The following is a 13,126-nucleotide window of genomic DNA, read 5'->3' on the forward strand; positions in this document are numbered from 1 at the left end:
TGGTGCACACAGGCGGCTGGTCACTGCCCACATACAGGCTTCTAAAGCCTTCTCTGGCCAAGCTGCAGCTGGAAAAATAGCTCCAAGACCAAAGCTCCTGGCAGCGAGTAAGTTGGTGTGTGACAGTTGGGATGATATCTTTTCACCGTTTAACTGCACTTGGCCTGAGTGGGAAAGTCTAGGTGCATCTTTGACCCACTGCATCCCTGTCTATCTATTTAAAAATTTGGGAGCTGCTGTGTGACCCCTGGGACCCCTGACGGCACCTGCAGTACAATGAGCCTCTACAGCAGATACACCTGACACCCACTGGGGGTGGGGCTGTGGTGCCCAGATCACTGGTGTGCTTGTGTGTGCGTGCACACGTGTATATGCATGTGTGTGAATGCATGTGTGGGTGCACATGCATCGATGGCAGGAAGTCATCCTGTGCCCAGCACCCCTCCACTCACATATGCACACACATACACTCGCACATGTGTGCACACACACACACATGCATTCACACAAACACATGCATACACACTTGTGTGCGCACACACATGCACACGCATGCATTCACACACGTGCATACACTCTTGAGTGTGCACACATGCGCGCGCACACGTGCACACATGTGTGCACACACATGCATTGACACACCACATATACACTTGTGTGTGCACACACGAGTACACACTTGTGCGTAAATGCACATGCACACACACTCACATGTGCACCCACACATGCATTCATACACATGCATATACACGTGTGTGTGCACGCACACACAAGCACACCAGTGATCTGGGCACCACAGCCCCACCCCCAGTGGCCTCAGCGTCATGGCTGACTGGTCTGTTCCCTCCTCCAGAGTCACTGGGGGGCACTCAGGGGCCCAGGGGCGTGGAGCCCTGCCTTCCAGGATGGCTCTGCCTCTGTGTGTCTCAGCACCTCAAGCAGTGATCTCACTGCTGTGGACTCAGTGTCTTCTTTTATAAAAGCAGATTGGTGAATGCAGGTCTAGTCCCAGATGATTTCTTAAGTCCCTTCTAACTTCTATTCTTTTCTGTTAATTTTCCAGTTTTGTCCAGGACCCCAGGCATGGTCATATTAATGCCCTTCTGTGCGGATCAACCTTATGGGCAGGGACACCATCCCCGGCTCCTGAGCTAGTCTGTCCTGGGCTCTGGGTAGCTGTGCTCAGAGGTTCACTGCTGCACCTGGAGACCATGCCTGCCCTGGGATTGCTTTCCCTAGCAGCCGGGGCATGGGGCATGGGGCAAATCCACGGTGATTAGCCTCCTGCTGAGACCACATTCTTTTAGCCCAGCTCTTCCCCCAACCACCACATCCCGGCCCCCGCCCGCCTTCCTCTGCCCCTTCCCTTGGAACCACTCCTCAGTATCTCTGGGCACTGGGAGCTCTGTCCAAAGTGCTGCTTCTGGGGACCCTGACCTAAAGGGGAGGAAGGACAGAGTAGAATCTAAACTTCCAGGAGAGTTTCCAACAGTGAGAGGCAGGCGGTGTCATGCAGGACACGCACCCTCACCTCCTCCTTAAAGACCTCTCACTTCGGGGGTTTTAAAGATGAGACCTGATCCCACCAAACATGGCAGCATCAGGGCTACGGCGACTGAAGGGCCCGGGAGGGATGAGTCCCTGAGAAAGCAGGTCAACGAGGGTCTGCCCACATGAGAAAGTCAGGGGCGTGTGCATCCACCCCCAGGGGACGGGACACTTCAGCCAGAATTACTGAGGGGCTGGCAGCCTCAATCACAGAGGCAGGGAGGGGCTCATGCTCCTGTGGATGCAGAGGTGGGTGCAGAGGTAGCCCCCTGCCAGCACGCCAAAGGCTGTGTGAGGCCAGCCTCAGCCAACCGAGTCTCCCCACTGGCTCTGGGAGGTGTCCTGGGGTCCTGGAGCCGTGATTCTGCCTGGCCTGACAAAGTTCTGGATGACACGTGAAGTGGGGGGCCGGGGGAATAAGAAGCAGCTGGAAGCAGGTGAGTGACGCTGTTGCAGCCCCTGGTGGGGTGGGGGGCCCTGAGCCATGCTCCTGGTGGGCGAAGAGTGGAGGGGTTTCAGCCTCCAGCCCCAGTAGCTGCTGACAGCCATCACCTCCCTGGACGCTGGCTGAGGGCAGACCGTGCATCTGGGCATGTATCCTTCGCAAGAAGTGGACACACTCAGACGCAAAGACACGTGGGCTCCAAAAGATCCCCCTGACGGGAGGCCCAGTCAGACTCAGGTCATCATCCCACTGAGCTCCTGGGCTCCTTCCCCTCTGGCTCCAAGCCCGGCTGTTAAGAAAAAAGCTTCACGTCGACCGGAACTGACTTGGTTCTCCCCAGATGCGGGATGGGTCTGTGCCGTAGGTTTGCTGCCTCTGGGTCGCGCTGATTCCGTCGGAACCGGGAGCCACATAGACAGATGGTCAAACCACACCCTCCTCTCGGAGAGACCCCGTGCCCGGATCGCCGTGCGGGGAGCAGCCCCAGTCCCCACTGCCACCACCACCCAGCCTCTCCAGTGACGGGAGAGCGGAGCCAATTAGAGACTTAATGCAGGGTTATTACCCCGGAGACAGAGGAGTGACAACAATTAACACGCACAGGCTCATATCCAGAACACAAAGAGCCCACTTCCTGTGCCACAGGGACGCCTGCGGAACTGAAGCAAAGAGCTGGCAGCAGGTAAACAAACGTGATCCCCCAGGAGAAGTCTGCCCACTGGTCACACCTGGTCTCCACGGGACCGAGCCAGCTGTATGATGCAGAATTAATTTCACGTATCGTTTATGCACATTTTAAGCAATACATATACATTCCTCTGGCTTAATCACAATGTATGATTTCTGGATGGCTGCCATGTTCCCTCTCCTCTTTAACCGTCCCCAAATCCCAGAGGGTACAATTAGCGTGCCAGAGTTAGTTAAGTCTGGTACAAAACATCCACGCTTAGCAGCCTTAGAACACGAAGACCCGTTTTAGCAAATGGAAACGGGGACTGCTGGCTTGCTGTACAAAATGATCCCCCCATTGCCTTCACACAGCACAGCCCAGCGTTCACGGCTCTGCAAGGGGCAAGATATTTCCGCTTCTCTCTCCAAGCATCCAGCTCAGCCCAGCGGGGAAGGGCTCCGTGCCTCACCCCGTGTCCCGCACGCAGGAAGACACACCCAGGTCCCTCTGTCCTCCGCGCACTTGTCCCCGAGTGCGCTGTCCCAGGAGCAGAGTCCCGTCTGCAGGGTGGACCCGTGTGCCCTGGCTCACAGCCACAGGGCTGAGGTCTCTGACCCCAGAAGGCAGCACCTCTGTGTCCTTTGTTCTCTGCCCCCTTCCCCGTTCTGCCCACCTTTGTCCCTGGGAAGGGGCTGACCTGGGAGAACTGAGAAGCCCCGGCCCCACGGGGCAGGTCGCGTGAGGCACTGTGGGGCCTGCAGACAAGAAGATTCAGGGAAAAGAGGGTAGAAACAGCTCTCCCCTCTTCCTCCTGGGACATGGTGGTTTATGCTCAGAAATGCATATCTGGTTATGGCCTCATTCTGCACAGAGCTCCTGGGTTTCTGGCCGACCTCTGATGTGAGAGCAAGCCTCCCGTGGGCAGGAAGCGAAGCAAACACCTTCTGGGCAACTCCACCTGGACCACGGGCCGGGGCGATCCAGGGGCACTTGCCTTCTTGGACAGTCACGGTGCTACCTACTCTGTTGTGACCTCCGTCAGAGTCCAGCCTCGTCACGGCAAGGGCTTCTGACCACAGGGACCCCCGAGCACCTGCTGCCCTGCCCATCGTTATGAGGGCCAGAGCAGGGGGCCCTGCAGGAGCGGGCCTGGAGCTGGGCCAGCGGGGGCCTCTGCAGAGAGGCCGCCCGTCCAGGGGCAAACAGGCAGATCTGAGACGTGAGAGGGGCTCGGCACACGGCTGTGACATGTGGACGATCGTGCCGTGCACGCCTCCCAGCTCCTTGGCAGCCTTGCCCGCGCCTCGGGTCACCCCAGCTTCTGACAGCACCCGGGGGCCTGCGGGGTCCTGGGGCTCACGTCTCGCAGACCCGGTCCCCTGCCCCCGTCTCCCTGCCTCGCGGGTAGGGGGACACCCCTGCAAGTTCTTGCTTCTATGAAAGCTAATGGCAGCAGGCGCCCGCGCGTTCTCCGTCTGCGTGAGCTCTCACACGCGGGGGTTAGGACCCCAGGATCCCACGGAGCATTCTGCCCTCAAACACAGCGTCACCGAGAAGTTGAAACCGCAGCCCTGGAAGTCTCTAGGGCTCAAGGTCAGGTCTCCAACCCAATTATAAGCCCCGGGGCAGCATCAAGTACAGTGTGACAGGGTCACACACCTCGCTGAATTTACTGCAACCCCTCATATGATTTGCAGTCAAGTGTGCTTGCCTTAGAAACACACGCGAGAGACTTTGGTTCCAGAAGACCCCAGACAGCATCTCTGGCATCATAAAAAAAAAATAATAGTTTAAATCTGTTTTGTCCCCCATTCAGTTACTAGCACCAAGCTCCTAAAACCCTTTTAATTAGCTGAGCGACTGGGGCATCGTTTTTACTCCTAAGGGGTGCCCCTGACCTCGCGGTAGTTCAGGCTGACGACATGGTGACTGATGTGCCTCCATGTGTGACCATGGAGGGTGGGGGCTGGTCCCAGAAAGACGGAGCAGTGAGCAGAGGGTTGGTTTTCTGGCCCCACCCCCAGCCTCTAGGAGCGGGGAGGACAGGCCTAGTAATAAGGCATTCAGAAAACTTCCTTTGGGTTCAGAGGGCTGCAGTGTGCTGACCTCGCTAACGTCCTGGGGGGTGGCAGCCCCAGGAGGGCGTGGGGCCCGGAGACCCCCGCCCTGCAGCCTGCCCTTACCTCTCTGCCATCCGGCTGTCCCTGGGCTGCACCCTGTATAATACAGACGTCATCACAAGTGAATCAATCACTCTCCTAAGTCCTGTGAGTCATTCTAGCAAATTTTCAAACCTGACGGAGGTTGTGGGAGCCCGGGACTTGCAATCAGCCAGGGAGACGTGCAGGGGCAGGGGGCTGGGACTCAGCCCTCGGCCCGTGGGGTGTGCGGTAACCCAGGAGCTGGGATCAGATGCGACTTGCACGGCAGGACACTCTCAGCACTGGAATCATTGCATCGCTACGTGTCACCATCGGGGCCCCGGGCCCGTGAGGCGGCCCCAGCTCACCGAGCCCTAGAGCTGAAGGCTGGGAGGCCCTTGGATGCCCGTGACACCAACCACTGAGCAGAGAAGGAGAGGGGGCCCCGTCTGTCAAGTTAAGAGCAGGGCTTCCCGCGGTAAGAAGGTGGCCAGGGCAGGACAGATGCTGGGATCCACTCAGGACATCACACAGGGCAGACGCCACACCCGGGGACCACGGTCGGCTGCCGCTGCTACCTCGACGGCACCTTAGGTAGCTCTGTTCCTGTTCTCTAAATTAGCTGTTCCTCCCAACCGTATCCTGCAGTCTAATCTGCAGGCTTTAAAACTAATTTTACTATAATAACCTTTTTTTCTGATTCTAAATTACTCCATTATAAAAGAACATTTTTGAAAACCAGAGTCGGCGGCTCCCTCGCGGAGGGCGCTTTGAGCGTGGAGGTGCGGAGAACGGGAATCCTCACAGGGCAGCCACAAAGAGCAGGCATGTCTTTAATTAACAGCTCCTCGGTTACGCTTTTCCTGGAGTCCGCGGAAAGGCCTTTGAAGTGCAAGGCGTGCCGCGGACTCTCCAGACACGGCCTTGCTCAGATCAATACACAACGGCCTTCCTACTTTAATGCATATTTGCAAATATATTGGAGCAGGATAACTTATCACTTAAATGTTATTTTTCTTTTGGCAGATGGTGGCAACGGTGTGGAACTCTACCCGCCAGGAGCTGCAAATTGCTTTGTGTAAAACAGCATTACCCACAGGGCATGCGTTTCTCTTTGGTGGAGACAACAAGCGCTGGGTCAGACAGGGCTGTCTCCCTGACCCCCAGGCCCAGGGTGTCTTACCAGGGGGATCCCGGCACCGGGGTGGACGCCACGGGCCTCGTGCCTTTGGGCGTGCCGTCCTCGCTGGCCACCAGGATTGACGGAGGCGCCTGTGAATAGAGAACAGGAAAGCACTTTAAAACAAACGGAAACACTCCTCTTCAATTAGAGGCAACCAAGTAAAGATTAACTAGTCTCCTGCAGACAGACCTGCCCACAGAGGCTATTAGGCAACGACCGGCTCAGCAGAAGCAGCGCGCAGGCCTGGGGCTCACGAGAGCCTTTAGAATTCACAGCACAAGTGACGGTGTTGCGCGACCTAGACTAGGGCCTCCCTGTAATTATACCAAATCGGCTCGGCTGCCTGCTTCTGCAGAGACAGACACAGGCAGAGCCGCTGAGAGCTCGCTTCTGAACGGCCCTACTCGTCTCTGCAGACAGGCTCACGGGGCCACCGAGCCCAGCCTCCAGTGGCGGAAACCCTCCGAGCAGTGAGGGCCCCGGGAGGCGGGGCTGGCCCAGCCTGTCCCTGGCAGGCAGGGGAAGTGACAAGCCCATGTCCATGCAGTGTCCTGTCACCCCAAGCACGCCCCCCACCCATTTCTGGAGTGTCCACCTGGGGGCAGAGTTCATGGCCTGTTTCACAGGGTGCAGCCTGACTGTGATACAGTGGGGTCTCTGTCTTCATGTAGAAAAGAATGTCTGAACATGATATGCCCTAGAAGAAAATGAAGATTTATTTCCTAAAGTTAAAAAAAAAACACTTCAGCTAGGACACCTGACCATTGCTTATTATGGATAGAATCTGGACAGAATTAAAAGTTTTTCTGAGATCAGAAAACATAGGCAATTATAACATCAACATAAACGTCAATCCAAGATTCAGATTGACTTCTTTAGCCGTGCGGATATACAAGAGACATTGGATTTTGTTAAACAAAGAGAAAGTGAAAAGCGAAAGTGTTAGTCACTCAGCTGTGTCCAGCTCTTTGTGACCCCATGGACTGTAGCCTACCAGGCTTATCTGTTCATGGGATTCTCCAGGCAAGAATACTGGAACGGGTAGTCATCCCCTTCTCCAGTGTATCTACCCCACCCACAGATTGAACCCAGCTCTCCCGCATTGCAGGCAGATTCTTTACCATCTGAGCCACCAGGGAAGCCCTTAAACAAAAGGAAACAGAACCAAACTCCTAAAAGTGGAACTGAAAAATTACCATGAGAAAATTATTTTAAGAAGTCAGCGCTATCTCAAATTTTGAGCAGCTCTAAGAGAAAAATGGGAGAAGGCGATGGCACCCCACTCCAGTGCTCTTGCCTGGAAAATCCCGTGGATGGAGGAGCCTGGTGGGCTGCAGTCCATGGGGTCGTGAAGAGTCGGACATGACTGAGCGACTTCACTTTCAGTTTCATGCATTGGAGAAGGAAATGGCAACCCGCTCCAGTGTTCTTGCCTGGAGAATCCCAGGGACGGGGGAGCCTGGTGGGCTGCCGTCTGTGGGGTCGCACAGAGTCGGACACGACTGAAGCGACTTAGCGGCAGCAGCAGCAAGAGAAAAATGAAACCACAGTGAGCCCAGTAAATTCTAGTGGCAAGGAAACATTTCTTTCCTTCTACCACCTGTTTTCATTATTTTAATCTCAAATTTAGAATTATACAATAAGGACCACATTTTCTTTCTCTTGAAAAATCGGTAAGATTACAAGGTCCTAGTGCATTATTCCAAACAGCAACCAGGTTCCAAGCTGAGAATGTTCAGTTCAGTTCAGTTGCTCAGTCATTTCCAACTCTTTGTGACCCCATGAGCCACAGCACGCCAGGCCTCCCTGTCCCTCACCAACTCCTGGAGTCCACCCAAACCCATGTCCATTGGGCAACTAAAGCTCTAGACTCATTTAGAAAAAATTAAATGTCATCCTGAAAGCTGAGACTCTTTTTCTACCGCCATCAGTGTCCGCGCTTTATGAGGTAGCATAGGTAAGGACCTGGTTAGCTGGTTGTCGGAATGACCAAACACCCAGGGCACCAAGGCTCCCTGCCCTGTGGGGCACCGCTGGTGGGCGGCCGCACGAGGACAGGACCCTTGCACCGAAAGCCCAGACGTTTGTCCAGGGGCCCCCAAGGGCCACACTGGGACCACAGCTCATTCACCCCTCCCAGCTTCCTTTCGAACAGTTGTTAGTGAGGAAAGTGCTGGGTTACGAGAGCACTGAAACGTAAGATTCAAATATAAACTTAAAATGTCACCAGGGTCTGTCTATACTGGTGAGATGAACCCCAAAGAAGTCACTTAAAACTACAGTAAAATCACAGGCAATGACGTGAGGCCTCCTCCCGCTCGCGCCCTAGCAGGGCCCACGTCACCAGGAGTGAACGGCCAGTGTCAGCAGAGCCGGCCAGAGGATGAGCAGGGAGGCCTGGGATGCAAAGGTCAGTGGACCAGGTCCAGAGTGGCCCCTGGGAATCGCAATCATTAAACGTTAGACAAGTAAGATCCAGGATTTGAGGGGTGGTCTCTTGCACATTCGACCATCCTGGTCTCTTACTGGGGTCTGCCTGGTGCCCTTCATTCGTTGTGACAGGTAATTACATGGAATAAATGGTTTGTAATTTATGTGATTATTCCTAAGTTCATGAACAACTTTATTTTAGAATTTTGGGGTAGAAGAAAATGTCTTAGTTTCCTATGAGAAAATAAGTTCAGGATAAATAATGAACATAACAGGGTGTATTCAGAAACAGTTGTGTTAAAAATATAAGGGTATGTTGAGACCAGAGATTATATTACTAATCCAATTAGGAAAACGAGGGGAGATTTTCATTACAAAGCTAATTGAACAATGAAACCCAATGAGAGGCCTCTGAGTAGTAGATTCCCCCTGATAATTTTTTCAGGGAAATATGGTGGGACATGATTTGTGATAGAGACTAACACTTAAATTCGGCGATGCTGGGATTCTCCACTGCTAATTACCAAGGTCGTCTTCTGGTGCAGCACGGTGGTTATGATTTCCTGTTGGTGATAAAAATGGCTAATCATGGCATAAAATTCCCCTCCGCACTGAAGTAATAAAAGTGAATTAGACGCAGAGAGTGCAGAGATAAAGAAAGTAGTTAAAGCAGAAGAGAGACGATCTGTTTAATAAATACGTAATTCTGGCGTGGAAGTTCATCTCATAGAGAGAAATCTCATCGGGAAGCAAGAGATTAATTTGCTCTATTGTTCATGATTCATTTACACCATCTAGCTCCAGTACTAATGATGGAGAGGATGGTGGGGACCACAGGTGAAGGCGCCCAGGGATGTCACTAATGGGGAAAGGGCAGGACAACCACAGGAACAGGGGCGCTGACAGGCCGAGGTGGAGACAAGGCTGGTAACAGCATGTGAAGAGAGAGTGTTCACACAATCCTGGGGCAGGCCCGAGGCCACCGGGGTGTCTGACGGTCAGAGTATGTTATATGCCATTTGTGACTTTCAAAGGCAGCAGAAAAAGTTGAGTTCTTGGATATTCATGGAAAAGGAAATGCACTCAACACATTCTCGGTCAATCTATAAAATGCCGCTTTATCGGGGAGGACCTGAGATTCTGTGTTCAGAAAACACAGGCGTGCATTGGTTTTCCTGTAACAGTGAAACCAAGTGCAGATCACAGCCTCGCCCAAGCGGTGTCCAACTGCTCAGACTGGCTGCCTGTGTGCACACGCCTTCTGAGACGGGGGGACAGTACACGTGAGAATCCAGGGTCACCACCCAAGCCCCTCCGAGCAGAGTCTGCCAGTGAGCTCTGGACTGGACACAGATGGGAAGGCCAGGCTGCTCCTTCTTGGCTCCCAGACGCCCCTTCCTTCTGCTGGGTTCAGTGGGCAGTGGCCTGGTACCACAGAGGGGACTGCAAAGTGCCACTGCTGAGAGTCAGGTGGGAAATGGGGAGAAGGGTGTGCAGGCCCCCAGGGCCCCCAGCCAGGGGTTTTGTGTCTTGCAGCCACCAACCTTGTCCTCTCCATCCCCCGCCGGGCTCTTCCTCTCTGTGTGCAGCACCAGAGCTGGTGGGCAGGGCGCCCGGCTGCGCTCTCTGCTTTTATCTGTGGGACCAAAACAACCATCGTTAGCATCCATTTGTCACAACAGTTTGTAAAACCGGAAAGGGACCAAGAGCAGCCTCGGGAATTCTAAGTGGTGGCGCATAGAGTGCGTCTCGCAGGAGGCTGTGCCATCCGCGCTTCTGACCACGCTGTGCTGACTGAGTCTCCACCAGGGCTTTGTGTCCAGTCTGGCAACCCTATCTGAGCCTGCACAGCACTGGCCATGGAGCGGTTGGCCACGCACTCTGGACCAGGCCACGTGGGCCACGATGGACTGGACCTAGGCCTCTTTGACAAGGGCCAGTGTGGGCGGCAGAGCCAGCAGGCTCTATCAGCGGCTGTGATGGCCACCCTGAGCAGGAATGGGGGTCCACGCTGGTCACACCCTGGTTACAATTGTTCGTCAGTCACTAATGCAGGCTCTGGCTCCACGGGCAGCCTTCTCAGTGCTTCAACTGTGCAGACAGTAACTGCCTGACGGAGGAAGTGGAAAGTGCCAAAAGCCTGAGGCTGGATATGAAAACAGTTAGGCTTCATCTTATTCTAAGATGTTGTGTAGCCTCAGACGTCTGTAGGCAGTGATGGGCGGAAAGGTTAACCACGAGGTTAGGACCAAGGATGAGTGGAAACTCCAAGCCACCCAACCACAAACCAGCCTCACAAAGAGATACGTCCACCGAGGGGACCCTGGAAGGGTCCATAAAGTGTTGGGTGACCTGGAGGTCCATCCATGCAACATGTCTGGGGGGATCCCCAGGGTGGTTCCTGCCCAGTAGGATGGAGGAAGGACACGGGGGATCAATGTGTGTGTGCATGTGTGTGTCCATATGTGCGTGTCCATGCATGTGTGTGCATGTGTGTGTGCGTGTGTGTGTGTGCGTGTGTGTATATATGTGTGTACATGCATGTGTGAGTGTGCTTGGGCTTGACTCCAGCGTGGAGCCCGGCTGTGGTGGCCACAGTGGCATCAGTACCCGCCCCTAGTGGCGGCAGAGCTGGGTCCGGGCTCCGGGGCAGCCCCCCCAGAGCCCTGGGTGAGGAAGCACCTCCCTGCGGACGCTAACAGCTCATCTCAGAGCTGCCTCGGGGCCCTCAGGTCAGCTCTGCACCGGGACCAAACATCCAGTCCGCACAGAGGAGCTTCGTCTGGACAAGGCAAAAGCAGGCGGGAGCCAGCCTCGAGGCCTGGCCTCTGCCTGTCCCAGGCAGGGCCGGATGGACAGAGGTGCCCCTGGGCAGGGCCAGGCCCCTTGTCCGTGACGTCACTCTGAAGGGCGGCCGGGCCTGCGGGCTCTGCCCCAGGGCCTGCTGGCTGGTCCTGGCTGCCCAGGAACCCTGAGCTCAGGCTGGGGGCAAATGGACCAAGTGTGGCCCCAGGACCTCGTGGGGCTCCTGCTGCCCTCGCGTCTCCACACCAAGGGTGTCTGGAGCCTAGACCACACTCTCCATTCGCACAAGGGTGGCCAGTGCCGACCACTCTCCTCCCAGGCCGCCGGGACCACCACCCAGAGGCCTGTCTCAGGCCTGGAGACACCACCTATGGGGCCATTTCACCCCCGGACAGGGGGAAGGAGCTCCCAGCTCCTCACTGAACCATAAACCCAATCTGAGTCAATAGACCACATTTCACACCATGCTCCGTCCTGGAGGGCAGTGGGCCTTTACTTCATCATCCTTCATGGTGATGAGCAGAGCCCCCCGGACAGCTTCCAGAACCTGTGAGAATGAGCCCCTCCACCAAACCCCGCTTCTCGTCAAGACGTGAAGGGCTGTGTGGGGCCAGGAGGCTGGCTTCAGATGGGACAGTCCCGACCACCCACTTTCTGTGTCTGCAAAACAGATCACGCCGCCCACAAAAGACAGAGGAGCCGATAGAGGGGGTGACATAGGAAGATGGTCACTAACAGTGACACTGAAGCTCTGCTTGAAAATTCAGAGGAAGAGACGAGAGCAGCCCAGAGAGCAGCGTCCCACGGGGAAGATTTCATCACAAAGTCCCACGGCTGTGTCCCCACGTGTTATGCTATGGTGGGACCGCGTGTCCGAGTTAACATAGGCCTCATCAATGCCCACGGCAGGGCCACCCGGCCCATACTGCCTCCCATGGCTGCTTACTCCTCTCCTCCACGTGGGGACCCTTCAGGGCCGCAGACCCCAGAGCTCTACCCCTGGCAGCTCCCAGCAACAAGATACTCCTCTGCGGGTGGCAAAAGCCATAAAGTCCCACTGGGTCAACAGTAGATTCTCAATGCCCTGGCCCCAGGCATCCCACAGGCGCTGACAGATAATGCAGTCAAGAGTCAGGGAGCCCCAGCAACTTCAGCTCAGGCCCCGATCCCGCCGGCCACAGGCTCTGTGCAAAGCGGGGGCAGGTTTGCAGGAGGCGTCCGGGGGGCAGCCCTGGAACCCAGTGGTTCTCGCTGCTGTGGCTGAGGCACAGAGTGGGGAGCTGGAGCCCAGGGTGGGCGGACAGGGGTTGCAATGACGTCTGGGTGCGGGTGACCTTGGAAAGACGTCTGCACCAGGCAGAAATGTGCAAGCGCCTGTGCTGGGGGAACCGCCGAGGAGACAGCCGTGGAAAGCAGCGTCCGGAGACCCCACCAGAGCAGCTCTCCTGAGGAAAGGAGCCAGGAACATGGCGCCCTGCCTTGCCCTGGAGATCTCGGCTGGAGAACCTCCCCAGAGCCTCCCAAAGGACCTGGGGCCCTCGACCCCTGCTCTGCAAAGGAGGTCAGAGAACAGGAAGCAGCTGAACACCCCGCAAGCCTCCACCCCCTAGCAAGGCCCCAGGAAGGAAGAGGAGAGCTTGAACTTGCAAGGAGGTGGAACGGTCTGGTTACGAGCCTGGGCTCCAATTTCTAATTGCAGGGCAGGGCAGCTTCCAGGGGCCTGAAGCATGAATAGGAATGAGCAGATGGCTGTTCACCACCTAAGCACATGGTCTCGGTCCCTTGCCAGACTGCAGGGGTCATTCCAGGATGGGGGTGTATGCTGACATGGGGGAAAAAGATTAGGGGGGCTTCAGAGAGAAAACAAAGCGATCAGGTACCCCTGAAATGTGAGGAGCAGATTC

General features: G+C 55.6%; 1 protein-coding gene across 1 annotated transcript in view; it reads right to left on the reverse strand.

Annotated features, from left to right (window-relative positions):
- TCERG1L (transcription elongation regulator 1 like) overlaps positions 1-13,126 on the reverse strand; it is a 196,235-nt gene that overhangs the window by 55,402 nt on the left and 127,707 nt on the right. Inside the window, exons 5-6 of the mRNA XM_055560279.1 lie at positions 9,962-10,053; positions 5,988-6,076 (exon numbers count right to left, since the gene is read on the reverse strand). Coding sequence (XP_055416254.1) covers positions 5,988-6,076; positions 9,962-10,053 — 181 coding nt within the window. The remainder of the gene's footprint in view (positions 1-5,987; positions 6,077-9,961; positions 10,054-13,126) is intronic.

This window comes from Bubalus kerabau, chromosome 22, assembly GCF_029407905.1.
Source record: "Bubalus kerabau isolate K-KA32 ecotype Philippines breed swamp buffalo chromosome 22, PCC_UOA_SB_1v2, whole genome shotgun sequence".
Lineage (NCBI taxonomy): Eukaryota > Metazoa > Chordata > Mammalia > Artiodactyla > Bovidae > Bubalus > Bubalus kerabau.